The sequence below is a fragment of the Muntiacus reevesi genome, chromosome 1 (assembly GCF_963930625.1).
Source record: "Muntiacus reevesi chromosome 1, mMunRee1.1, whole genome shotgun sequence".
Lineage (NCBI taxonomy): Eukaryota > Metazoa > Chordata > Mammalia > Artiodactyla > Cervidae > Muntiacus > Muntiacus reevesi.
In genome coordinates this window covers 199124021-199149083 of record NC_089249.1, presented here as the reverse complement: position 1 = coordinate 199149083, position 25063 = coordinate 199124021, and the positions used below count along the sequence as shown (strand labels likewise).

General features: G+C 55.4%; 2 protein-coding genes across 2 annotated transcripts; one reads left to right on the top strand and one right to left on the bottom strand.

Moving 5' to 3' along the window:
• Window positions 1–148: 148 nt before the first annotated feature.
• On the top strand, window positions 149–5918 carry TEKTIP1 (tektin bundle interacting protein 1). Its single transcript, XM_065918070.1, has 4 exons — window positions 149–2548; window positions 5175–5413; window positions 5518–5643; window positions 5733–5918. Exons 1-4 carry the CDS (start codon window positions 2415–2417, stop codon window positions 5909–5911), a joined length of 678 nt encoding a protein of 225 aa, XP_065774142.1. The 5' UTR covers window positions 149–2414; the 3' UTR covers window positions 5912–5918.
• MFSD12 (major facilitator superfamily domain containing 12) lies at window positions 4010–17065 on the bottom strand. The gene is made up of 10 exons (XM_065918065.1): window positions 16640–17065; window positions 11462–11672; window positions 9627–9762; window positions 9349–9531; window positions 8948–9040; window positions 8771–8863; window positions 8118–8288; window positions 7938–8032; window positions 6805–6935; window positions 4010–6678 (listed from the first exon to the last, which is right to left on the bottom strand). Exons 1-10 carry the CDS (start codon window positions 16935–16937, stop codon window positions 6662–6664), a joined length of 1428 nt encoding a protein of 475 aa, XP_065774137.1. The 5' UTR covers window positions 16938–17065; the 3' UTR covers window positions 4010–6661.
• Window positions 17066–25063: the final 7998 nt, after the last annotated feature.

Below are 25063 nucleotides of genomic sequence, written 5' to 3'. Positions count from 1 at the left end.
CAGGTGTGGCCAAGGGCCCAAGCAGCTGCCTCCCCCTCCCCGTCTGAGGTGGGAGGACATGGATGGACGTGGACAGGGTGGGGCAGGCCCTGCGGGAGCCCTGCTCTTGGTTCTGAGTACCTTTGCCCCTCAGCAGCCAGTGTGTGCATGTGTACATACGTATTTGTGACTTTCCTTTGGATTTGTTTTTGTGTTTCTGTAAATCAGTCCCCAAATGTTAAGGCTCGCTGGCAGGGAGCACTGACCCGCCCCCACCCCTGGGGAAGACAGGGGTCACAGCTCTTAAAGCCCTAGCATTCAGAGGGTGCGCGGGTGGCTGAACTTGGGGAAGGGTGGGCCTGCCCCCAGCTGCTTGCAGGGGGCAGAGGGACAGTGTATATAGACATGTGTATGCCCATTGGTCCAGGTCTTATTTTTGTTTGAGTCTTTTTTTTTTTTAATAAGAAAACAGTCCTGTGTCTACCGTACCTGCCCTGGCTCTGCTTGTGGGCCCCATACCTGAGGGCACAGACAGGGCAGAAATGATGAAGCATGTGTTGTCCTCCGATGCATTGGCGGGGCTGGGCATGGGAGTGGGTGGCAGGTGGGAGAGCCAACCACATGGTCATGCCCAGTGTGGCTGTCAATGTGTTTGGGGCACACACATTGTGCACAATCTGTCGATGTGTTTGGCACTGATGGTCTGCACTCACCATAACCCCAGAGCAGCCTGAATGCCACAGCAGGCGGTGACAGGCTGAGGAGGCCACTTGCAGGTGGTCAACAGGGAGTGCCAGTGTCTCTGAATGCCTGGATCCCTGATCTATGCCAGTCCTTGCACCCCAGCTTGTGGCAGGTTCTGTGGGAGTGAGAGGGTGGACCCAGGGATGGTGGGGTGAATAGACAGCAAGGACTGACTCAGTGCCCTGGGCTTGGGGGTGGGGCTTGGGGGTTAGGACTTGTTTCGATCGCTCCTAGACTGACAAAGGGGAAGGGTGTTAGTGACAGCTGAAGGTGAGACAGGGAGGAAAGCAACCAGGCTGGAGGCGCTGCGACACTGGATGGGCCGTCCAGGTGGGACCCCAGAGGGTCCTGAGAAGAAACGAGGTGAGGCCCCTGCAGTGAGCAGATGCCCACAACTGGTGGTGCGTCCTGTGAAGATCTCTGTCCTGGGCAGTGGGGACGAGGGAGGCCAGAGTCCAGACCTGCCCTTGAGCAGCTTCTGTCGTGCAGGTGAGTGGCCAGTAGAGTGTTAAGTGCATGTGGCAGGCCCAGCATGAAGCGGGGGGGCGGGAGGCCTTGGGAAGAGGCAGCTCTAAGCCCAGGGCTGAGGTGGGAGCAAGGGTCCAATGTGGGGCACGGACACAGCCACGCTGAGGTGGTGCCCCAAGCTGTGGGCATACCTGTGCAAAGGCCCTGGGGCAGGACCATGTTGGAGGAACAGAGGAGAGAGGCCTGTGTGTGTGGAACAGAATGAGCAAGTGGGCGAGAGGGAGGAGGGGAAGGAAGGGAGGGGATGGGGGAGGTCAGGCAGGGCCTGGTGGGCTGAGGAGAGGATTTGGGCTTTTATCCCCAAGGAGGTGGAACAGGACCAGGTTGCTGTGTGGAGACCTGGACACAGGTGGGAAGGGACCAGGGAGGAGGCTGTGCCCTGGCAGGTGCTGGCCGGACTGTGGCCACAAGCTGCTGGAGATGGTGAAAGACAGCAGGTTCTGGATTTGTTAATTTTTGTGTGTGTGGTGAAATGTGCATAACATATTAAGGTGTACAATTCAGTATGTTTTTAGTATGTATACTACGTTGTGCTACCATCATCACTGTTCAGTTCCAGAATTTTCCATCCCCGAAAAGAAGCCCTGTCCCTATCAGCAGTCACCCCCGCTTCCCCCTCCCCAGCCCCTGACAACCAGAAACCCACTCTGTGTCTGTGGGTAGGCCTGTTCTGGACGTTTCCCATCAGTGGAGTCACACCCTGTGTGCCCTTCTGTGTCTGCTTCTCTCACTGAGCGTCGTATTTTCAGGGTTACGTCAGTGCGTCACTCCATTCTGTGCTGAGACACGTTTGCAGCATGGAGGAACCCTGCTTGGGGTTTCTGTTCTGCAGTTGGCGGGCGTTTGGGTTGCTTTCACTCTGGCTGTGGTGGCTCGTGCTGTTTTGAACACGTGTGTAGACTCTCTGGGTAGAGGACTGGATGCGGGAAGAAGGTGGAGCTGAGATTGTGGAAGGGAGATTCAGAAAGTTGGTTCTGTTCCAAGATGCCCCTGTGGGGGTGTTGGGGGACAGAGAAGAGGCGGGTGGACCGAGCCTCAGGCTGGCCCAACCCAGGAGCTCCACCGCAGGCCCCTCTCCTGAGGGAGGGAGGCAGTGGCTTGGCTGAGGGCCAGTAGGCCCAGCTGTTGCCAGGACACTGGGGTGGCCTTTGTCGCTGTCAACAATGGCCCCACAGGACTTGGAGGCAGGAGCCCCCAGGCACGCAGAGGCAGACATGCAGACCCTGAGGCGGCAGGCTGCCTGGCCCTGTGTCCCCCGGGGGACCCTGGAAGTGGATTTCCCTCCACGTCTCTACAGGTGAGCATGTGCTGCCCTGTGCCGCCCCCCAGGTTTGCTTCCCACCAGCCTCAGTCCTTCATAAAGCCTCCCTGTCCTAACCTGGCTGCTCCCGGCACCCATCCCCTCCCACCCGTGCCTGGCTTGAGACCTGGCAGGAGTCCTTGCAGGTTCACGTGGTGGTTCCTGCCTGCACAACACAGCGTGCATGCGCACACACAGCCGGCAGAGCAGAGGGTCCTGTGAACCCCACGCTGCTGGACCAGTTTCCACAAGGGGCACAGAATACTCTCTCCCTTCTCGGGGGGGCCGGAAGTCCAAGACCAAGCTGTCTGTCTGCAGGGTTGGGTGGGGGGGGGGGGGCCCTCTTGAGGCCACAAGGGGGCGCCTGTCCCCTGGCCCTCTGGGCTCGGGGTGCCAGCGGTCTGTGGCATCCCTTGGCTTGTAAAGGCATCACCCACACTGCCTCCACATCACGTGACCTTCTCCCCTGCCCGTCCAGATCCCCTGCCTTACTGGGAATCTGCATCAGGGTCATGTTAGGGCCTTCCTGACCCAGCGTGACCCTTGTTTGGACTGTGCTGGGTCTTTGTTGCTACACGGGCTTCTCATTACAGCCGGTTCTTTTGCTGTGGAGCACAGGCTCTAGAGTGTTCAGGCTTCACTAGTTGTGACTCCTGGGCTTGAAGACACAGGCTCAGTAGGCACATGGGCTTTAGTTGCCTCACAGCATGTAGGATCTTTCTGGACCAGGGATTGCACATGTGTCTCCTACATTGGCATAGGTGGATTCTTTACCACTGAGCCCCCAGGGAAGCCCCACCTCCTCTAAGACCATATCTCCAAATAAGATCACATTCTGAGATTGCAGGTAGACAGGAACTTGGGGGACACCTTCAACCCATTAGAGGATCCATTAATCATGAATAAACTATAATACTATGCAGCTTTACAAGAAAAGGTGAGCGAGCCCCCTGGGTGCTGCATTTCCAAGAATATTAAGAAAAGCTGTGCCACCTCGATTGAAGCAGGGTCCCATAGGTGTGCAGTGGGACACAGGTGTGTGCAGACACTACTGCGAGGGAATGGACAGCAGTGAGGGCTGGGGGAACAACAGGGAGGGTCAGGGCTGGCAGCCGGGATGGGGGATGAGGTTTTCTCAGGGCTTTATTAAACGCTGGGCTTCCCTGGTGACTGAGCTGCTAAAGAATCCACCTGCAATGCAAGAGACCTGGCTTCCATCACTCAGTTAGGAAGATCCCCTGGAGGGGGGCATGGCAACCCACTCCAATATTCTTGCCTGGAGAATCCCCATGGACAGAAGAGCCTGGCGAGCTACAGTCCATGGGGTCGCAAAGAGTCGGACACGACTGAGCAACTAAGCAGAGCACATTTATTGAAATGCCAGCAGGTCTCTAGATTCTAGACCTAGAAGGCTTCATTTATTAGGAGGAAAACATTTTTCTTTCAGCTGTAATGCAGTTTTTATTTATTTTTTAGGTTTTTTTTCAGTTTTTATTTTTTGAGGTAATAATTGACACAGACACTTTTCATTGTGTGTTGTTTTAGACTGTTTAAATTCCTTTCCACAAACCAGGTGCACTTTGTGGTTCCAGTTCATTTTGTAGCTCAAAAGGGTGGGGCCCGCCAGAGGGTCCCGCAACTCCCCTCCCTGCAAGCAGCAAACCCAGCCCACGGCCACTTCCCAAGACCTGTGCCCCAAACACAGCAGGCCACGCTCTCCTCTTTCTGGTTTGCCCTGTGGGGTGAGAACCCCAAGCAGGCACATAGGAGATGGCTTAGCAGCCCTGCTGGCACCATCTTGGGGTCACAGGCTCATTCCCTGGGGCACCCACATCCCTGGAGCTAGACTGCCAGGTCACCACACACAGCTCACCTCTGTCCCCCGGGCAGTGGTGCTGCCAGGATGTCTGGAAGGGGAGCTTTAGTTTTAATGACGCCTCCTTGAGGTGTTAGTGTCACCATCAGCATATTTCCACTTCCCTCGGCTCTGCCAGCCTCAGTTCTTACATCTTCCCCCGCTGCCCCAGGACCTTTGCATGAGCTGTGTGCCTCACATCACTGCTACCTTCCCCTCTGGGAAGCCACACTGAGGTGCCCAGCCTGGGGGAGGCTCTGGTTCCAGAGGACCCGGAACAGGAGGCATGGGTGCTTTAAGTGTGAGCCAGTCTTAGAGCGTAGGTGTCCCTGGGGACTTAGAGGAATGCTGAGGGCGCTTCCTGGGAGCCTAGGCCTCTCCACATGCTTTCCCTGGATCCCCAGCCCATGGCTCCCAGGTCAGACCAGTCACAGTGAAACCTGGGCCACTCACTCAGCTGTAGCTGAGACCACTTCCTCCCAGTACACTTCCAGGCCAGGGTGGCTTCCTGGAGGAAAGGTCCTGCAGGTCTGTGAGGTTGGACAAGGGACTTAGTAAAGGCAAGAAAAGCAGAAAAGGTGAAGAAGCATTTAAGAGGCTCCTGGGGGTCGTGGAGGATGGGGTAGAGCGGAGGGACTACCAGGGGGCAGCCTCCTGCACCTCTGGCCGGGCCTCTGCCTCTGCACCCGGATGCCAGCAAAGAGGATAGAGAGGCCCAGGGAGGGCAGCGGGGCTGCAAGCTCAGTCTCTCTCCTCCCCCACCCACAGCGATGACTACCTGTCCCAGGAGGGGCCCCGCTGGACTCCGGCCATTAAGCAGGCCACGCGCTGGAAGTACACACCCATGGGACGCGATGCGGCCGGCCAGCTATGTTACACGGGCCTGACCAACTCGGACTCCCGGGAAGCCTGGTACACGCTCCCACGGGCTCCGGACAGCCCGTACCGTGAGGCTTATTCCCGCTGGCACGGATGCTATGGCCACCGGGAGCGCAGCCTGCCTTCGGGTGAGCGCCTGTCCCTTCTCGCTCCTACCTTCCCCCACCGTCCCCAGGCCTGGAAAACAGGTGGGGCCGGAGGTGCGGAGCTGACCCCAACCCCCACCCCGCAGCCTACACCCAGCGTGTGCGGGAGACGGCCTGGTACGACCCCATCATCCCCGCGCAGTACACAGACCCCAGCACTCGGTGGGGAAGCGTGCTGTGGAAGGACAGGCCCATCAGGGGCAAAGAATTCGGTGAGGCCCGGGGCAGGGGGCGGGGCTTGGGGGCGGGACCGCCAGGGGGCGGGGCCAGCCGTGACCCGGGTCCTGGCCCCGCCCCGCAGCCATCAACAGGCACCGCTTCGGGGTGGAACCGCTATGGCGGGCGTCTGACTACGTGCGGTACCTGTCAGCGCCCCAGCGCCCGCGCTACACCGCCCAGAACTACCGGCAGTGGGGCCTGGAACCCTACTGTCCCGCTACCAACCAGCGGCCCCCGCCCGTCTACACACCCAGTCACTGATAAAGATCGTGCTGCTGCCCGACACAGCTCTGCAGGGGCGCAGGTGCCACCACTCCCACCCGCCCTGGGCGTCCGTCCACCTCTGGGGCCGAGGCCTGGGGGCAGTCAGATAAAGGGAGACTCTGGTGACCAAGCTCGAGGCAGAGGCAGACAGACGCCCACTCCGACCCTGCCCAGGGCCCCAGGCAAACCGCCAAGGCACAGTCCTGGCCCCAGGCAACTCTTTATTCATGGTCAGCAGTGGCCTGGGCACAGGGGATTGCACTTGGGGACCCCAGCCAGGCACGCTGAGCCTCGCCGCCTCCACGGCCAGGGTTTGGGCCCGGCCCCCCAACCCCGATGTTGGGGCTCCTGGCAGGCTCAGCGACAGTTCTGTCCTCCAGAGCCTGGTGGCACCCGGGAAACCCTTGGCTAGCCAGGGCCGAGCTCCATGCAGCCCCTGGGCCCAGGACTCTCATATCCAGCCCCACATAACACAAAGCACCCCCATCATCCAGACGGTGGGGGGTGGGTTAGAGTTGGCACTGGAGTACACCAAACCACAAGGATCCCGCCAGTTCCTTGTCCTCCCCTTACCCCAGCAGGGATAAGCTGCTGGGATCTCGCCCATTCTGACCTCCACCCACAGCCAGGCAGAGACAGGACAAGGCAGGGGAGGGAGCGGAGGCGCTGCTCCAGACCTCTGGGCATCAGATGTTCGCAGTCGAGGTTAATTTACAAAGGGCAAGGGACCGCGGGGTGGGGTCAGGGTTAGGCTCCAGGGTCCCCTGCAAGAGAAGGGGTGGGAGTGGGGTTGGGGGGATGGGCTGGCCAGTTCTGGCCCCGCCGTCCCAGACCTACCACCACCCAGGACTAGTTGGGGTTTTTGTGGGGTGGGGGTGCCTACGACTCACATTTCCGAAGGCGGATGGGCCAGACCAGGAGACTGCACAGAGCCAGGGTGGCGGCCACGCCCACACCACCTGTCACGACCACCATCACCCAGTGGTAGAAAGCCACACAGGCTTTGCAGCAGAGCTCCAAGCTGGGGAGGAGCAAGAGGGAGTGAGAGCTATCACTAGGTACCCTCAGCCCCAGGCTGGACCTCCTGCTCCTCTCAGCTGGTGCCCAAGCTTTTCCGGCACTCAGGCCAGGGTCAGGGCTCACCCTCCACCCCTTTATCTCCTCCAACATCTTACTACCTCACCCAGTAAGCTCAGCTCTGCCTTCAGTCTATCCTAGACTCCCCATTTGTCCTCCCTCGGGAGCCCCAACCCAGTCCAGCCCAGCACCACCCCCACCACGCTATACCCTAGTCCCCACCCGGTGTTCCCAGCTTCTGCCGCATCTGTCCTTCCAGCAGCCACTAGAGGGCGCAGTGAGCAACTGAGTCAGGCCCACCCCTCCTCTTGCCCACAGGGCTTCGAGCCACCCCACCCCAGCCCCCACCCCTGCAGTCATCCTCCCCTGCTGCTGCCCCTGCATGACCTGCGCCATCCCCTCCCTGCTCTGGCCGCCTCACTCTCCAGACACCCAGGCCTTCTCCACTGTTCTTTCAACACACCAGGCCTGGTCCTGCCCCAGGGCCTTTGCACAGGCTCTTCCTCTCCATTTACCTAGAAATCCCTGACATCCCCCAGGTCTTGGATCCCATGTCACCTCAAGGAAGCCCTTCCTGACCTCTTGCCCTAGTCAGGCCTCCCTAAGTGGTGTCCTTCATGCCCTTGTACACATTTATTCATGGGATACTAATGTGCCTGGAACCCTAAGGCCTAAGGGTCTGAATGACAGGGATTCCAGGCTTCCCCACTCCCGTCACTCAACCCATCTTTGTGTCGTCAGCGCCCAGCACAGGACACACTGTCCACTCTGAATAAATGGGTGCTTGAAGTGGGGAATAACCTGGTCTCCCTGACTCCGAGGCCACCACCACTGTGTTGGGATCTTCTGTCGGTCATGGAACCCACAGACTGCGGGCAGTGCCTGGCATACAGCACAGGCTTGGCACACCTTACTAGACATGACAACGGCTGGATGGGGTACTCACGAGCAGGGGTGCAGGCTCTGGATGGCCATAACTGCCAGCCCATTGGCCACCTTGTCCGAGAAGCTCATGGCGCCGTACACGAACGCTCCACTGTGCTGGGGGGACAGAGGCAGGGGGCTCAGCACCCCAGGCCTCGGCCCCAGTCCCCAGCCTCAACCTGGCCCCACTCAGCAGCCCTACCGTGTGAGGGCCAATGAGGTCAGCCGTCATGGCCAACGAGGTGACCAGGATGGTGGCACAGCCCATGCCCAGCAACACAGCCGCCACATACACAGCCACGCCCAGCTCCTCTGCCAGCGCCACCCAGGCTGCAAAGGCCAGGATCACCAGGAGGCCCACGAAGTAGGTCATCTGCAGAGCACCCAGCCCGGCGTCAGGCCCACCTCACTGGGCAGGCCTGAGCTGGACACCAGCCCTTTCTGGTCTCCAATCCAGCCCCGAGCCCCAGCAAACAAGAGGACTGAGTTGGGTCATCCCTAAGGAGCCCCCAACTCTGACCTCAGAGAATTCCAAGGTTCTGAGTCTGCGGATACTGAGTGATCCATGGAGCGCATGTTCTACAGCTAAGCTGTCTGTCATGGCTGCCACTAGAGACTGGTGGCTACTCATGTCTCAACACGAGTTAATAAAGGAAATCAAGTGAAGTGTTTGGTTCCTCAGTCATACCTGCCACCCCCACTCCTGACCTCTAGAGGGCTGTGGGTGGATACAGGGTGCTCAAAGCCCAGATTCTACAACTCGTTTCCCATCCTGGGGTTCCTCCAGGATGTGGGTGCCCTGTCCAGAGTTGCCCAGGTTCTGGGGGCACCCCACCTCCCCACCTGCCAACTCACATTCCTCCCGATGCACTTGTTCACTGGCTTCATGAGGAAGGAGGAGCAGAAACCGCTAAGGTACATCACCAGTGGGATGGTGGCGATGAACCTCTGTGGGGTGGAGAGGGCGCAAGCACATCAGGCCCTGCTCAGCAGGCTCAGGGACCCCTGCCCCAGCCTGCCCGCCCGGCTCACCTTGGGCAGGTGGAGGGAGTAGGTGAGGTACATGGCTATGTACGTCTGGGACAGGTTCACAATGAGCCTCGTGCTCATGTACAGCAGGCCAACCTAGGAACACAGAGGGAGCATGGGGCCAGGGGACAGGGTGGCAAGTCAGGATGAGTCACCCTGCAGCTTGCCACCCTGCAGCTGGCACCTGACCATTAGTAGTGACCGCCCAGCTGGTCAGGTGGAGGAGATAGCAGGGATCTATTAGTAATGTCTGTCCTGGGTGTGGACTGGGGAAGGGGTACATTTGCTCTAGTGTCTGCCGTCCCTGCCTGCAGCCCCACACAGGGCCCTGGTGGGGGAGGAGCATAAACCCCAACCTTCTTTGACCCCCCTACCCCCCCCCCCCCCCCCCGCCGCTGTCATACCTGATAAAAGGCCGGCTCCCAAAGCCACTGTTTCCAGAGTAGCAAGGGCTGGGCGGTAGAGGGAGCCAACAGGGGGCTGTGTTCACCGGGCTCCTCCACCTGCCGCCGGCGCCCCTCCCTGGTGCCCAGGTGGAACAGCAGTGAGAAGACAGCTCCGACACCCACCACCAGCAGGGAGAGGTTCTGGGGACCGGGTAGGAGAGGGGTCAGCAGTGACACTTGGCCCAAACCCTGAGTTCAGGACCTTGGAAACACCTCTCCCAGCCCCCCCAGCTCACCCGGAACACTGGCACATCCTGGACCCCTAGTTGGTCGCTGACATCCTCGGTGGGGCCGGTGGATGAGCCCTGCAGGTGGAGCAGAAGCCAGGCAGCTCCATAGACAGTGATGTTGGCCACCACCGTGAAGGCGTACCTGCGGGACAGTCAGGCCTCAGAGAGGCCGCCCAGAAGCCACACAACCGCTTCCTTCCCAGGCCGCCACCCAGTCAGAGATGCTGGCCATACCTGGGGAAGTCCTGGCCACATGAGGTCAGCCACCAACACATCAGGTAGTCCCTGGAAAGCCTCTGCTGGCCTCAGTTTCCCCAGCCTCCATATTATCAGACTTCCTGCTCTGAACCAAGACTCCACCACAAGGTCCTGCCTGCCCAGGGCCCAGAGTGCAGAGATTCCGCGAAGCAGGGCCGAGTCAAGGCTGCACCCCAGAGACCTGAGAAGCTGAGATACTCAGAAACCCTGGGCTTCCGCTGGGCAGAATCACCCGGGCCCGCACCTGCCTGCAGACCCTGAGCCCTGTAACCCCAGGGCCTCGCCACATAAGGAGCCTCTGGGTCTCACTGAGACTCCATTTCCCTTTCTGAAAGTGAAAACAAGAACACCCCCAGAGTCACGAGACAGGCTTGGTAAAGCTCTTGTGGGTAGAAAGCACCCAGAGCTTGACTTCTATGAGCCCAGCCCGCCCCCCTCAGCTGGGGCCTTTGGGGGCCCCGGTCATTGGGCAATCCCCCGATGCCGTTAGTGCCTGCAGCTCCCAGCCCTAATGGGGAACTGGGCCGCGGACAGGCGGAGCCTCATGACCAGCGTTCATGCCTGAACGGCCACCTGCAGGAGCGATATCCCTCCTGCCCAACAGTCACTTCCTCATCCCCGCTCCCCCTACATAGGCCCTGCTCCACTCAAACCCTCTCCCTGGGCACATGTCAATCAACCTCCCGGGCTTGTCATGAGAGTGAAAGATGGTTTCCTGTGCTCACACACAGCAAGGGTTCTAAAGGGCTCCTGTTACCACTGCACCTAGAATCACTACCTTTAAGCAAGTCAGTGGGTGGTCTGAGGGCCAGCTGTACCCACATGTGACAGGCAGGATGCTAAGATGCCCAGAGATCCCTCTGCCCTGCTTCCTCTCTGTTTAACCCCCTCCCCTTGGGGAATGGAACTTATGAATACAATGGGATGTCAGGCCATGTTAAGATAATATCCTAAGGCAAAGATCAAGGGATTTTGTAGATGTAATTAAGATAGACTATCCTTGGTGGGCTTTCTGGAGAAGGAAATGGCAACCCACTCCAGTATCCTTGCCTGGAAAATCCCATGGATAGAGGTGTCTGGCGGGTTACAGTTCATGGGGTCGCAAAGAGTCGGACATGACTGAGCGACTGAGCACATCCTGGGTGGGCCTGACCTAATCAAGTGACCCTCAGAAAGAAGGCTCACACTGTCCCTGAGATCAGAGACTCTCGTGCTGGCCACAAAGCAGTAGCAAACCCCAGGACTTCTAAAAGGAAGCAAACACAGCAAACGACGACAACATAAGCGGGGCAGAGGGAGCTGAAACCTCAGCCGACACCTCAATTGCAGCCTCAAGCCTGAAGCTGAGAACCCAGCTAAGCTAAGCCAGACTCCTCACCTGCCAGAACTGTGAGGCAGTCTATATGTGCTGTCTGAAGCTGCTGATGCGGTGCTATTTGTTACGCAGCAACAGCTGAATGATACACTGATTGACGACGTCCATTCTGGGGCTGAGACCCAGAGCCACGCAGCCAAGCAGAGCTCAGATGTGGTAGGTTGCCCTGGGCCCCCTGCCCCACCCTGCCCTGCCCCAAAGGTGGTACCTCAGAGCTGTGAGCTCCACCTTCTCATGGTCGTTGGTGACGAGCTCTGGGATGAGGCTGAGGTGGGCGATTTGTGTAGCAGCCCAGCCGAACTGGAAGATCACAATGAAGGGCCCGTAGTAGAGGAGGGCGGCCCACTCAGGCGTGGCGGCCCCGCAGCCCAGGCAGGGGCTGAAGATGAAGGGGAAGGACAGCAGGACACAGATGGTGCCTGTGGACAAGCAGAGTGGGGACGGCACATTGCAGGGCCTTCCCACATGGCCCTGGGCTCCCCAGGTGACTGGGTGGGGCCAAAACCCAGACACAGACAAGCTTACACAGTGAGTGAGGGTCAGAGGCCCAGGGCTCCCTGGGCTTACAGCCCTGTGACAGATAGGGAAACTAAGGCAGAGAGATCTAGGGGTCCCCCTGAGGACACACACCCAAATAGGACAGAGGAGCTGGGCCTCCCCATCCAGGCTACCTGCCCCTGTGTGTGGAGTAGGTCACATGCTGTACCCACGTGGGGGCAGGGGCAGGTGATGAGGGGCAGGAATGGGGGGCTCCATGCCAGGCTCAGGACTCCCCAAGCTCGCCCCCTAGGTGACAGCTCGAGAAACTGAAGCAGAGCTTGAGGCCATGCAGCAGGTTGAAAGAGCGCTGTGGGGTCCCCTGCGGAAGCGCCCACCACTTCCCCTTCCTACCTCCCCACCAAGGAGGACTTTTCCTCCCGGGTCCTATCAGGTGACGCTGGGTGGGGCTGGTTGGACCCTGCCCTCCCTGAACCCTAGTGTTCCCATCAGCCCATGAGGGGGCCTCTTCCTGGAAAATACCCTAATTCCTCAGAACAAGCACAGGTCCTTCTCAAGGCCTCAAAGGCCCTGCCCTCCCCTCCTCCCCCTTCCTCCCCTCAGCTCACTCTGCTCCAGGTACTGGGGCCTCTAGCTGCTCCTCCTGCCCCAGGGCCTTTGCCCCATCTGTGCCCTCTGCCTGGAATGCTTCTCCCCACATCTGAGCAAGACCCACTCCTCTCCATCCCCTGGGACTCAACTCAAATGTCACCTCCTCCAAAAGGCTCCCCCCGCCCCACCGCCACCAGCTCCATTGCCAGCAGTCCCCTCCCCACCCTGACACTATCTGTACCCTGCTTTCTCTTCTTCACGTCCCTTAGCACTCACAGGAATTCTTTGTCTGTCTGTCTGAGGGTGGGTAACAGATCTCTCCAAGTCACTTCTGTGTCCCTGGCACCCATTATAGAGCCTGGCACACCAAGATCTTTTCAATGAGTGAATAATGACAGTGGCCTCTGTTTACAGCCCAAAGCAGGACATGTTATTATTAACCTCATTTCCTGAAGAGGAAACTGAGGCCCACAGAGTGAACTATGGAGCTAAGAGTCCGGCCCTCCACCCTTCTCCTCCCATCCCCGGAGGGCCTGGAGTCAGACTTCCGTTCTTCCTCTTTCCTGCCCAGGCTCCGGCTCTGGAGGTGACCTCATCCTCCAGACCCTGGGCCCGCCCCCACAGTCCAGGGATTGGGAACTGAAACCAAAATCACCCTTGCTATTTCTCTGGAACTGGTGCCTGGGAGGGGCACCCCGGGCAGATGCCGGGAGGTCTGGTGGCCACTCAGAACCAGACAGGAACTGTAGACTCTGGTCAGAAGAATGTGCTGCCCTGGCCGGACTCTACCCTGCCACTGCTTGGGTAGTTAACCATTGTCAGCACCCCAGGCTGCCTGGCTGCGGGACTTTGGGCAAATGACTTTACATTTCTGGGCCTTTGCCTACATTACCTTGTGGGGTAATGAAAATATCCCACAAGATGGGTATGAGGATTAAGAGTTAATGTGTGAAATTGGGAGCTCCTACTACTCTGAGCCACTTCCCTTCTCAGCAATTCCAAAGCCATGAGACTTCACACCTTTGCAAATGCTGTTTCAACTACTTGGAATGCTGCCCCATAAGCACACACTCTTATTCATCCTTCAAAACCCCAAAGCTAATGCCCCCTCCAGTGCTCTGCTTCTTCCTTATGAAGTCCAGTCTACTCACCTGCCCCAGCCTGAACCCCAGAGGAATATCCATGTCTTGCTCTCTGGGTCCTCCATGGGCTAGAAGGGGAGCCCAGATGCTCATCAAGGTGAACATTGAGTCCATCCCCACTACCCACAGATTCAGGGGCAAAACAGAGTGGAAGTGGACACTTGCCAGGAGTTGGCACACGAGATCCCACCCATGACAAGGTCATGAGGGAGAAAACCTGACAGGCAAGGCAGATCAGGTTTTCAAGGGTTTCGAAAAGGCCAGCTCACGAGATCCCACCCATGACAAGGTCATGAGGAGAAAACCTGACAGGCAAGGCAGATCAGGTTTTCAGGGATTCCGAAAAGCTGCCCCCGGCGCTCACCTTAAAGATGATATCTGTCTTTCTGATGCTTGCTTCAATAGACTATTCCCTAATTTCTGTGACACAAGCAGAAGGCCTTCCCCGATCTCTTTCCAAATAAGAATCAATTTAGAACTTTAATCAATAAGTTTCCTGGGTGGTGGTATTTTATGAGATTATCCAGAGCGAAAGGAGTGTTTTAATTTAAACTCCTTTGCTGGTATTTTAGTTTTAGTTTGTTTGGCAAATGCGTTCATACCCTTGGTACTAATATGCATGATTTTTCATAATACCCTAATCATAAAATAGCATAAAGAACCTGATCATATAAAGGCCCTAGTAGACATAGAGCCTACTGGGGAGTGAGGAAGTCCTATTAAGAAAACATAAGAAAAATTATTCTAAAAGTGGTTATTGGGTTAACGTTTGCTTGCTGTGTTTTGCTTGCTGTGTTTTTGCTTTTAATGTGCAAAGGTTGTGTTATAGAAACCATTGTTAATATAGTTAAAGATCTAGAAAAATAAGAGCTTAGCCCTAGTGTGGTACCAATAAGATGGTTGTTAATTGTCAGCCAGGAGTGCTAGGCAGAGGCTGCGGAGTCAGTCTGGGGTAAACTTCTTAGATAAATGCAACTGACAACTTCTGCAGAAGGATTAATTTTTATGTTAACAAGGCTATACTTCTACTCTGTACTGTTGTCCTATGAGACTGCTACCTTTCAGTTAAGGTCACCATAGAAACAGAAAATAGGTTTACATTCACCTGACTTGCATAAAACGTTAATAGGCCCCAAGGCCAGAAGATAATGTACAAGACCCTCATAAACAAAGAAGTATGCAGAAAACACCCTGGTTTCATGAAGAACAAGCTGATGTAATGTTAAACTATCTTCCCCTTAGAAATGTACTAATTTAGGGTATAAAAGCCACGGTAAAAAATAAAGCATTGCCAGACTCTGCTGCACCCCCCGTCTGGTCACTCTCTCTCTCTCTCTCTCTCTCTCTCTCTCTCTCTCTCTCTCTCTCTCCCTCTCCCTCGCAGACTTGGCCCTATCAAGGCTGGTCTCACGTGTCTTCTCTCTCTCTCGCCGACACCGTTCTTCCTGAGGGTGCCCCCTGGAACCTGCTGGGGCTGGACCCCAGCAGACACTGTGGCCAAGGTGACCTTCATTCAACCCACCTTATCAGGCCTCACAAGAGGCCACCCTGGCTTCCTCTCCCCACAGATCTTCCTGGATATTCCTATATACTAACCCCAAGGCAGGGGGAGGGTGCAGGTAGATGCCTTGATATCTGGTTGGGGCACCCGTGCCCCACTCCTGTTTTGCCTAAACACAAAGCCTTCAGTTTAGGGGACCTAGGTTTTGGTCTGGGGTCAGGTGAGACCCTCACTGAAGCTCGGCCCTCTGGTTACAAAAGGGGAGTTGGGGCTCCTACTAGGTCCCATCTCAGGGCCTTTGAACAGGCAGCATCCACTGCCAGGGCCACCTACCCACCGCGGGCTCCATCTCCTTAGAAGGGTCTCATCTGTCCATCCCAGAAAACAAAAAGAGTCCTCACACCTCTTTGGTCCAGGAACGACCTTTTTGGTGTGTGTGTCAACAAGTCTACCCAACTATTATGAACAAAACTGCATTTGAGATTGCGGGTTTGGCTCTGGAAGCGATCCCAATGTGAGCCCGAGGAGGGACACCTCCGTCTGCGATCTGAGTCACCTGCCTGTACCTGCTCCCCTTCCTGGCTACTTATCTAACAGCCTGAGCTGTGTCAGTGTCTAAGAAACCTGAAATACAGCCCCGAGCCGCTGCAAACACAGCAACACTGGCCACCGGCAGGCAACCTGGAGGTCTGCTGAACCTTGCAAATATGTTACTCACAAGGGCCAGGGGTAAATAACTGCCTCTTCAGTCACTGTTCCCAGGGGCAGGGAGATACTAGCCAGCCCTCCTGGCTCTTGAAAAGCTGCCACCCTGATTTCTCATAAGTGGCCGGATTCCTGGCTTTGTTTCCTGAAATGCCTGGCATGCCCCAAGTGCCAGGATGCAGCTAGTACTTCTGCCAGGGAGAGAACAGTAGGCAAAGTGGCCCACAGCTAATCTCAGGGCCCAGGGTCCAGGAAGGCGGAGGAGGGACTCCAAGAGCTGGGCCTTATCAGGGGTGTGCACTGGGGAGGGTATTCCTGCCCCTGTGACACCTACCTCCTCCCCTCGCAGACAGCCCTCTAGTCCAGGCAACTCCCCCAGAAGGAACAGAGGGTAACCCCGTAATCTTCTCTGCAGAACCCCATCCCATCGGCTGGACAAGCACAGAACCCTGACCTTTCTGTCTCACCCTGCCCACAACCCAGTTCCCAGGGCAGCTCCCCAAAGTCACCAAATGCCAGGTTGCCCGAGATGGGGCAGAAGACAGACAGACAAGGTGCAGTGAGGGGACAGAGAGCGACACGGGGCTCTAGGCCCCCTAACTCAGAGTGTCGGCAGCGGCCACTCTCATAGAGGGAGAGAAGTCAGGCCAGACCAGACAGACTGACAGGGGAGGCACCGGTAGGAAGATCCAACCCAGAGACGGTTCAGGGTGCCCCTGAGCGTCAGACAGATGAAGAAAAGTGACACTAGAGGGTCACACCCAGAGTCACGTGGAGGAGGCTCCACAAGTCAGCCAGCAGCCATCAGTCAGACAGACAGACAGACAGACAAAGGGTACAGAGCAGTTAAGCGGACCGATGGGAAGGCTCGTGGGCTGGAGAGATAGAGGACTGAGCAGTGGGACAGAGGAGCCGGCAGTCGGATGAGGGAAGCCGGACCGGGGCTTACCGACCAGGTGCCAGGCCTTGCGCGGGCCGAAGCGGGCGCAGCGGCCTGCGGCGCGGTCAGCCTCAAAGCCCACCAGGGGCGTGCACAGCCCGTCGGCCACCTGGCCGAGCAGCAGCAGCAGGCCGGCGCCGCGCGAGCTGTAGGCGCGCACCGAATGCAGGTAGAGCAGCAGGTAGGTGAACCACATGGACGCGCACAGGTCATTAAGGAAGTGGCCCACAGCGTAGCTCAGCCGTGCGACCAGGGACAGCGGTCGCGGGGGCGCTCCGGCTCCGGCCGCCGGGGGCCCCGGGCCCATGGCGGCGCTCCGGGCTCGGCCTGTCCGTCCGGCGCTGGCAGACTACCCCCGAGCCGGGCTGTCCGCGTCCAATCCTCCCCGTTGCGCCTCTCCCCTCGCCCCACCGAGCCGAGCGCTTTTGCAGCTGTGGTCCTGGTGGACCCAGGACTACCTCGGGTGGGGCGGGGAATCGCGGGAGTGGCGTCCACTCTCGCCAATGGGAGCCGCACGCCGGAGAAGGCAAGCCAATCATCACGACGAGGGGGCGTGGCCCGGGGGCAAATGGGTTCTCGGCGCCGGGCGCCAGCGGGTTCCGCCCCGCCGGGGCTGCGGGGTCCTAGCGCCCACCGGCCCTATCATTGGTTTGCGGACCCCCTCCCACGCAGGTGGAGGGGCGACGCCAAGGGCGCCCCTAATCAGGCCCGCGCCTTAAGACCCACGCCGTTTCAGTCTGCCCGCAAGTTTACGAGGCCTCTTGTGGGCCAGAGAGGACGGGGTAGGCTGGGGACGCGGCTGGGTGGAAGAGCGGTCTGAGTCCGACCTCGCCTGGGGCCGGGTGATTTCCTGGCCCGTCGGACTCGACTCAGAGAGAACACATTAGTTCTAATTAATTAGTTATTAACGATAATGGGGATGATCAAAATATTAACACCAGCTGGCATTTATGAGCGCTGACCGTGCCAAGCGCCCACGTGGATTTTCTCCTCCCAGCAGAGCAGGAGGCGGAGCAAGTCTCCAATATCACAGGCGAGACACCGCCTTGGAGCTCCTCGTGAGTCAGGTGCATGCGACTCTGAGGCCAGCGCTCTGGACTCCTCTCCATCCTCCTTCCAACGCCTACCCTCACCGCCCCCCCCACCCCCTCACCCCTCGCCACACAATTTCAAGTTCCTCCAAGCGTTGGGTGCAGTTCCCTCTGGCCTCCGGGCCTCCACCAGCAGTGGTTTAAAACCTGCACTCCGGAACCAGAGGCCGGGATCCAGGTTCAGTCCCATCCACTCCGAGCTCCTCCTGCTGGGACGAGCCCCATCTCTTCCTGGAACTCCCCAGCTCTAGGATGGGTATAATGTATGTTTAAAAGGATCTAAGCGTCCTGGGACTTCCCTGGTGGTCCAGGGGCTAAGACTCCGCCCTCCCAATGCAGGGGGCCTGGGTTTGATCCCTGATCATAGAATTAGATGCTGCATGCCACAACTAAGACCTGGTGCAGCCAAATAAATAAGATAAAATAAATTTTTTAAAAAAGGATATAAGCGTCAGCGCTTAATATTCTCAGCCAGAAAGCCTTTTCAGCACCCTCTCCTCCCCACTCAGTTATTACTCTGGGTTCTACAGTATCCTGCTCTCTCCTGCCACATTTGTAACCCTTTGTCTTCCCCACTGGACCATGATCCCTGTGAATACACTCTTAGTCACTGGGTTGTCCCCAGTGATGCCTGGCACATAGTAGGAACTCAAGAAATATCTGTCAAACGACTGAGTAGTGGACATATAGGCAAAGAATCAGAAATGCAGAAAAATGCAGACAGAAATTGGGAAACAGAGGGGAACCCATTTATAAACTTAAAACTCACGGGACTTACTTGGTGGTCCAGTGGTTAAGACCCCGCGCTTCCACTACATAGGTTGTGGATTTGACCCCCATGCTGGAAAAAGAAGAAAAAGCAAAAGATAAACTTGAGGCTCAAGCAACCCAAGGGGTGCCCAGCCCAGACCTTGACACTGATGCGGACCACCTACTGCCACACACATTTTTTTCATGGAAAGGAGCTGAAATGGGTGTGAATGGGAAATAGTGGCTTCAAGAGAGATAGCCTGGTAGAAAAAGAGAGGAGATAGGGGTAGACCCAGATCTCTGATAAACAGATAAGGAGAGATCAGAGAACCACATTTCCTCCCGGCCAAGGTTGCTTCCTTTCGATTTGGGGGTTTTTTCCTTCAACTTTTGGCCACCCTCTGAGGCATGTGGGATCTTGGTTCTCCAACAGGGACTGAACTCGAGCCCCCTGCATAGAAGCGGGAAGTCCCCAGAAGATGACTTTAACACTACTAGTGAACTTCTCTGGTGGTCCAGTGGTTAAGACTCCGTACTTCCACTGCCAGGGTGTGCTCAGCCGCTCAGTCATGGCCCACTCTTTGTGACCCTGTGGACTGTAGCCTGCCAGGCTCCTCTGTTCATGGGATTTTGCAGGCAAGAATATTTGAGTGGGTTGCCATTTCCTCCTCCAGGGGATCTTCTCAACCCAGGGATCGAACCCAAGTTTCCTGAGTCTCCTGCATTGACAGGCAGATTCTTTACCACTGAGCCACCTGAGAAGCCCCACAGGAGGGGGCGTGAGTTCAATCCCTGGTTGCAGGAATATCCCACATGCCATGTAGCACTGCCAAACAAATAAAATAAAAAATAAATACAACCCGATTAGTCTAAGCTTTTTATTTGCATTCCTCCTCTCTTTTCTTACCTCAACACTTAACACCCATTTTATAGATGAGAAAACTGAGGCTCAGACAGAAATTCCTTGCCAGAGGGCAAGCAGCTGACAAGAGGTGGATTCAAGATTCCAACTGAATTCCCTGTGACTTCCAATATCTTTGAGTTAATTATTCACTTTCAGGAGAGGTCTCACCTGGTGGGTAAAAGATGGTTGTTTTCCCTCTTTTATCAGCCTCCTGTGTGGATCAGGAACCCAAAGCATCAACCTGGCAGCTCCTGGGGGCAGATCCAATAGGGGGAGGAGGGGCTGTTTGGTGGAAGTACCAACACATCTCTCATTTCTGGGTTTTCGGTCTATTGAAGCCAGCTAGTACTTCTTGGCCCTGACTCTGGCGACTGTTAGTCGCTCAGTCGTGTCTGACTTTTTGTGACCACATGGACTGTAGCCCACCAGGCTCCTCTGTCCATGGGATTCTCCAGGCAAGAATACTGGAGTGGGTTGCCATGCCCTTCTCCAAGGGATCTTCCCCACCCAGGGATCAAACCCGGTTTCCTGCATTGCAAGCAGATTCTTTTCAGTCTGAGTCACCAGGGAAGTTGACTCTGTGGGGATGACAGGAACAAGACTGATCCTGACGCTAGGGGAGCCAGGGAGCTGTCCCCAGCATCGTCATTCATTCATTCATGATCTCATTAATGAATGAATGAACTCATTCACTCACTGGATCTGGTCTCAGCCTGAGTGATGCTGGAGCCCCAAAGATTCTGAAGCCCCTAGTTCTAAGTGAGGGCAGAGCCACACCCTCCAACCCCCACCATGATCTGTGCTGGGACTGGAAGAATCAGACCAGGAAGGGTGACAGAACGTCAGAGGTGTTGGGACATTACCCTCAGGTCACTGAGCCACAATAGAGTTTTGAAAAGGTGGGGAGAATCAGATAAAAAGTCTATGGGGGGACTTCCTTGGTCCAGTGGCTAAGAATCAGCCTGCCAACGCAGGGGACATGGGTTTGATCCCTGGTCTGGGAAGCCCACATGCTATGGGGCAACTAAGCCGATGTGCTGCAACTACTGAGCCACACGCTCTAGAGCCCAGGAGCCACTGCAATGAGAAGGCTCAAGAGAAGCCACTGCAATGAGAAGACCGCGCACAGCAACTAGAGAAAGTTCCCATGCCGCAACAAAGGTCCAGCACAGCCAAAAATAAGTTAAAAGAAAAAAAGCCTGTAGGGGTAGGAATGGAGGTGAAGGTGGTCTATCCCAAATCAGGCCTCAGCTGCCTGGGTAGACACCAGTGGGGGGCATGTAGGCCCTCCTAATAAGGGGGATGGGGTCAGATTTGCTGGGAAGATCAGAAAAGGCCATGCCTAGGGGAAGGGATGCCAGGAAGAAGAGATAAATGCTGAGCCCTTGGGTAGGACAAAAGGAAGGACAGACAGGCTTGTGTTCAGGAGAGATCCAGACATGCTTTGATGCCCCCAGAGCGTCCACAGCCGCCTCAGACGCCAGACCCGCGGCTCTCCTCCTCCAGCTGCGGATCAGATGACCTGGCAGCCCCCATCCAGCATCAGGAAGGTGCTTGCTTTGATCTTCTCTCTGACCTTTGATCTTCTCAGGTCAAAATGAGTGAGGGGTGGGCGGACACTCAGAGGAGGAAGGTTCCAACACTCAAAAAAATTTCCTTACATCCCAGGGCCCACAGCCAAGATCAAACCAGGCAGTTTTGTGCAAGCTACAGGGTCATAGTTTCCCCTTTCTATAAAATGGAGGCGAGAGTGTGTATGATGCTCAGTTGTGTCCGACTCTTTGAGACTCTAGCCTGCCAGGCTCCTCTGTCCATGGGATTCTCCAGGCAAGAATACTGGAGTGGGTTGCCATGTCCTCCTCCAGGGTATCTTCTCGACCCAGGGATCGACCCCCATCTCCTGCAGTTCCTGCATTGTAGGCGGATTCTTTACCACTGAGTCACCAAGGAAGAGGAGCAACTCTGATTAGAGTTGTTGGGAGACCTTAAGGGGATCAGGCAGATAGAGCACTTCCTGGGCCCTTGAACAGGGTTTCCCAATCCTGTTCACTGCTTACACTTGGCACTGGCTTGTTCTTTGTGGTGGGGGCTGTCCAGGGCATGACAGCACTTCTGGCCTTCACCGGGTATGCTAGGAGCAGTCCCACCCGCCCCAGACACGACAACCAAAAATGTCTCTAGACATCAGACCCCAGGGTGGGGGTGGGAGCGGCGCGGAATTACCCCTGGGTGGAAACCACTATGCTAGAAAATTCTCTGTACCAGAGGCTTCAGTCTCCGTGGACAGGAGTAACCAATGTTTTATGGAGCACTGTGCTTGAATTGAACTCGTTAAATCCTTCCGACGACCTCATACAGGCAGACACGCTTATTAGCCCACTTTGCGGTGAGACAAACTGAGGCACAGAGAGTTTGGTAAATTGCCCAAGTCACAGAGGTGGGCCTCAGCGCCGCCTCCCTGAGGCCAGGAGGGTCCAGCAGCAGCGGTGGGGGGGGGGGGTTGTTGTCCCCTCCCCAAAGAACTGAGACCCCGTTCCCACACCCCTTCCTTCCGACAGCAGTTGCCTCTGCGTTTCGCTTTTGCCTCCTTGGCCCTTCATTGCTCACGACGGCAATCCCCTGAATTAAATTCACTCTGTAAAAGAGCCTAAGGAAGGCGCAGATATCACGAGAGCGCCGACCGCATCCTCCTGGGGATGGAGAACCGCCCGGTGCTGGCAAATAAGTAATAAGAACGTAAACGCGGAGGCGCGGGTTAGGGGGATGACCTCTCTGGTTGTCCAGTGGCTGACTCTGCTCCCAATGCAGGGAGTACGGGTTCTATCCCTGGTCGAAGAACTAAGATCCCGCATGCTGCACAGCGCAGCTCCGCAAAACAAAAACAAAACAAAAAGCTCCGCAAACCGTAATCCCGCCCCAGCTCCTGCCTTGTCGATCAAGCCAAAGAGGCGGGGCTTGAAGGGTGGCGGTGGGAGGCACCACGCGTAACTTCATGTTTTCCTAGCTACGCTGGAAAAGGGGTCCAGACAGCTGGTCCGGAACGTTTGAAACAAAGGCGGCAATACAGTCATATGAAGAAGGACCAGAAGTTGCCAGAACTCATTACACAGGCGGTGATGAGGTCCTGCTGTGGAAAATTACCCAGCCCCAGAGGCAGGGCTCTGGGCTTCACATATAAAGCCGCTGGGCCAAAGGCTGCGAACTCAAGAGTTTGCAGAGGATGTTCTCGGCGTGATTGATCATATGATCACAGGAAGCAAGCTGTGGGACTCCGCTGGCGGTCCAGTGGGTAAGACTGCAGGCTTCCACTGGAGAGGGGCACAGGCTCACGTGTGTGTGTGTGTGTGTGTGTGTGTGTGTGTGTGTGTGTACGTGCTGTGCTTTGCTTTGGGCCCCCAACCTTCCCAGGTGAAAGTCCTAATCCCCAGGACCTCAAATGTGACCTTATTTGGAGATGGAGTCATTGTAGATGTAATGAGTTAAGATGAGTCACAGTTGGAGTAGGGTGGTTCCCAATACAACTCATGACCTAACAAAAAGGGGAACTTTGGAAATACACACACGCACAGCAACGTCATGTAAACATGAAGGCGAGGATGCAGGGATGCTTGTACAAGCCAAGGAAGGTTGCAGATGGCTGAGAGATGCCCCAGAAGCTAGGAGAGCTCAGAGAGCATGGACCAGACTCACAGCCTCAGAAGGAACCAGTCCTGACCAAGCCCTTGGTCTTGAACTTCTGGTCCCCATAACTCTGTTCTGTTTTTATTTTCCCACACTACAGGGCAGGCAGAGCTTCCCTGACCAGGGATCGAACCCATGCCTCCTGCAGTGGAAGCCCAGAGTCTTAACCACTGGACTGCCAGGGAAGTCCTTTTTACTTATTATTATTAATATTTTAACCATTCACTAGCCCAGGTTGGATATATGAGACAAGTGCTCAGGGCTGGTGCACTGGGAAGACCCAGAGGGATGGGATGGAGAGAGAGGCGGGAGGGGGTTTAGGATGGGGAACACATGTAAATCCATGGCTGATTCATGTTAATATATGGCAAAAACCACTACAATATTATAAAGTAATTAGCCTCCAACTAATAAAAATAAATGGAAAAAAGAAACCATTTAAAAATTATTTATTTCTGGCCGAGCTAGGTCTCCATTGCTGCGTGGGCTTTCCTCCAGTTTCCTCGAGTGGGGGCTGCCCTTTGTTGCTGTGCGCGTTTCTCATTGCAGTGGCCTCTCCTGGGCATTAGGACATTCGCACTTCAGCAGTCGTGGCTCCCAGACTCTCGAGCACAGGCTCAGTAGTTGTGTTGCACCAGCTTAGTTGTTCTGAGGCATGTGGGATCTTACTGGACCAGGAATGGAACCTGTGTCTCCTGCATTGGTTGTGGATTCTTTACCACTAAGCCACTGGGGAAGCCCCTATTATTATTTTTTAAAATAAATTTCAGTTTTGCAAGTCATCCAGTTTGTGGTGCCTTGTTCCTATAGCCCTATGAGACTTACAGAATATGTGTGTGTATAGGTTAGGTGCATGAATCAAGGCAAATTGGAAGTGGTCAAACAGGAGATGACAAGAGTAAACATCAACATTCTAGGAATCAGTGAACTAAGATGGGCTGGAATGGGTGAATTTAACTCAGATGTCCATTATATCTACTACTGTGGGCAGGAAGAAATGGAGTAGCCATCAGAGTCAATAAAAGAGTCCAAAATGCAGTACTTGGATGCAATCTGTAAAACGACAGAATGATCTCTGTTCGTTTCCAAGGCAAACCATTAAATATCACAGTAATCCAAGTAACACCAAAGAAGCTGAAGTTGAACAGTTCTATGAAGACCTACAAGACCCTCTAGAACTAACACCCCCAAAAGATGTCCTTTTCATTATAGGGAACTGGAATGCAAAAGTAGGAAGTCAAGAAACACCTGGAGTAACAGGCAAATTTGGCCTTGGAGTATGGAATGAAGCAGGGCAAAGGCTAATAGAGTTCTGCCAAGAGAACGCACTGGTCATAGCAAACACCCTCTTCCAACAACAAAAGAAAAAAAGACTCTACACATGGACCTCACCAGATGTTCAACACCGAAATCAGATTGATTTTATTCTTTGCAGCCAAAGATGGAGAAGCTCTATACAGTCAGCAAAAACAAGACCGGAAGCTGACTGTGACTCAGATAATGATCTCCTTATTGCCAAATTCAGACTGAAATTGAAGAAAGTGGAGAAAACCACTAGACCATTCAGGTATGATCTAAATCAAATCCATTATGACTATACAGTGGAAGTGAGAAATAGATTCAAGGGACTAGATCTGATAGACAGAGTGCCTGATGAACTATGGATGGAGGTTTGTGACACTGTACAGGAGACAGGAATCAAGACCATCCCCAAAAAAAGAAATGCAAAAAAGCAAAATGGCTGTCTTAGGAGGCCTTACAAATAACTGTGAAAACAAGGGAAGTGAAAAGCAAAGGAGAAAAGGAAGGATATACCCATTTGAATGCAGAGTTCCAAAGAATAGCAAGGAGAGTTAAGAAATCCTTCCTCAACAATCAATGCAAAGAAATAGAGGAAAACAATAGAATGGGAAAGACTAGAGATCTCTTCAAGAAAATTAGAGATACCAAGGGAACATTTCCTGCAAAGATGGGCACAATAAAGGGACCTAACAGAAGCAGAAGATA

What these genes read in the sequence shown, in the direction of transcription:
- MFSD12 (XM_065918065.1), bottom strand. Translation starts at nt 16,937, where the DNA reads ATGGGCCCGGGGCCCCCGGCGGCCGGAGCCGGAGCGCCCCCGCGACCG. An exon ending in CAAGGCCTGGCACCTGGTCG is followed by an intron (nt 11,673 to 16,639) that starts GTAAGCCCCGGT and finishes GCTTGTCCACAG; the next exon opens with GCACCATCTGTGTCCTGCTG. An exon ending in ACCTCATTGGCCCTCACACG is followed by an intron (nt 8,033 to 8,117) that starts GTAGGGCTGCTG and finishes CTGTCCCCCCAG; the next exon opens with CACAGTGGAGCGTTCGTGTA.
- TEKTIP1 (XM_065918070.1), top strand. Translation starts at nt 2,415, where the DNA reads ATGGCCCCACAGGACTTGGAGGCAGGAGCCCCCAGGCACGCAGAGGCA. An exon ending in GGAGCGCAGCCTGCCTTCGG is followed by an intron (nt 5,414 to 5,517) that starts GTGAGCGCCTGT and finishes CCCACCCCGCAG; the next exon opens with CCTACACCCAGCGTGTGCGG. An exon ending in CATCAGGGGCAAAGAATTCG is followed by an intron (nt 5,644 to 5,732) that starts GTGAGGCCCGGG and finishes CCCGCCCCGCAG; the next exon opens with CCATCAACAGGCACCGCTTC.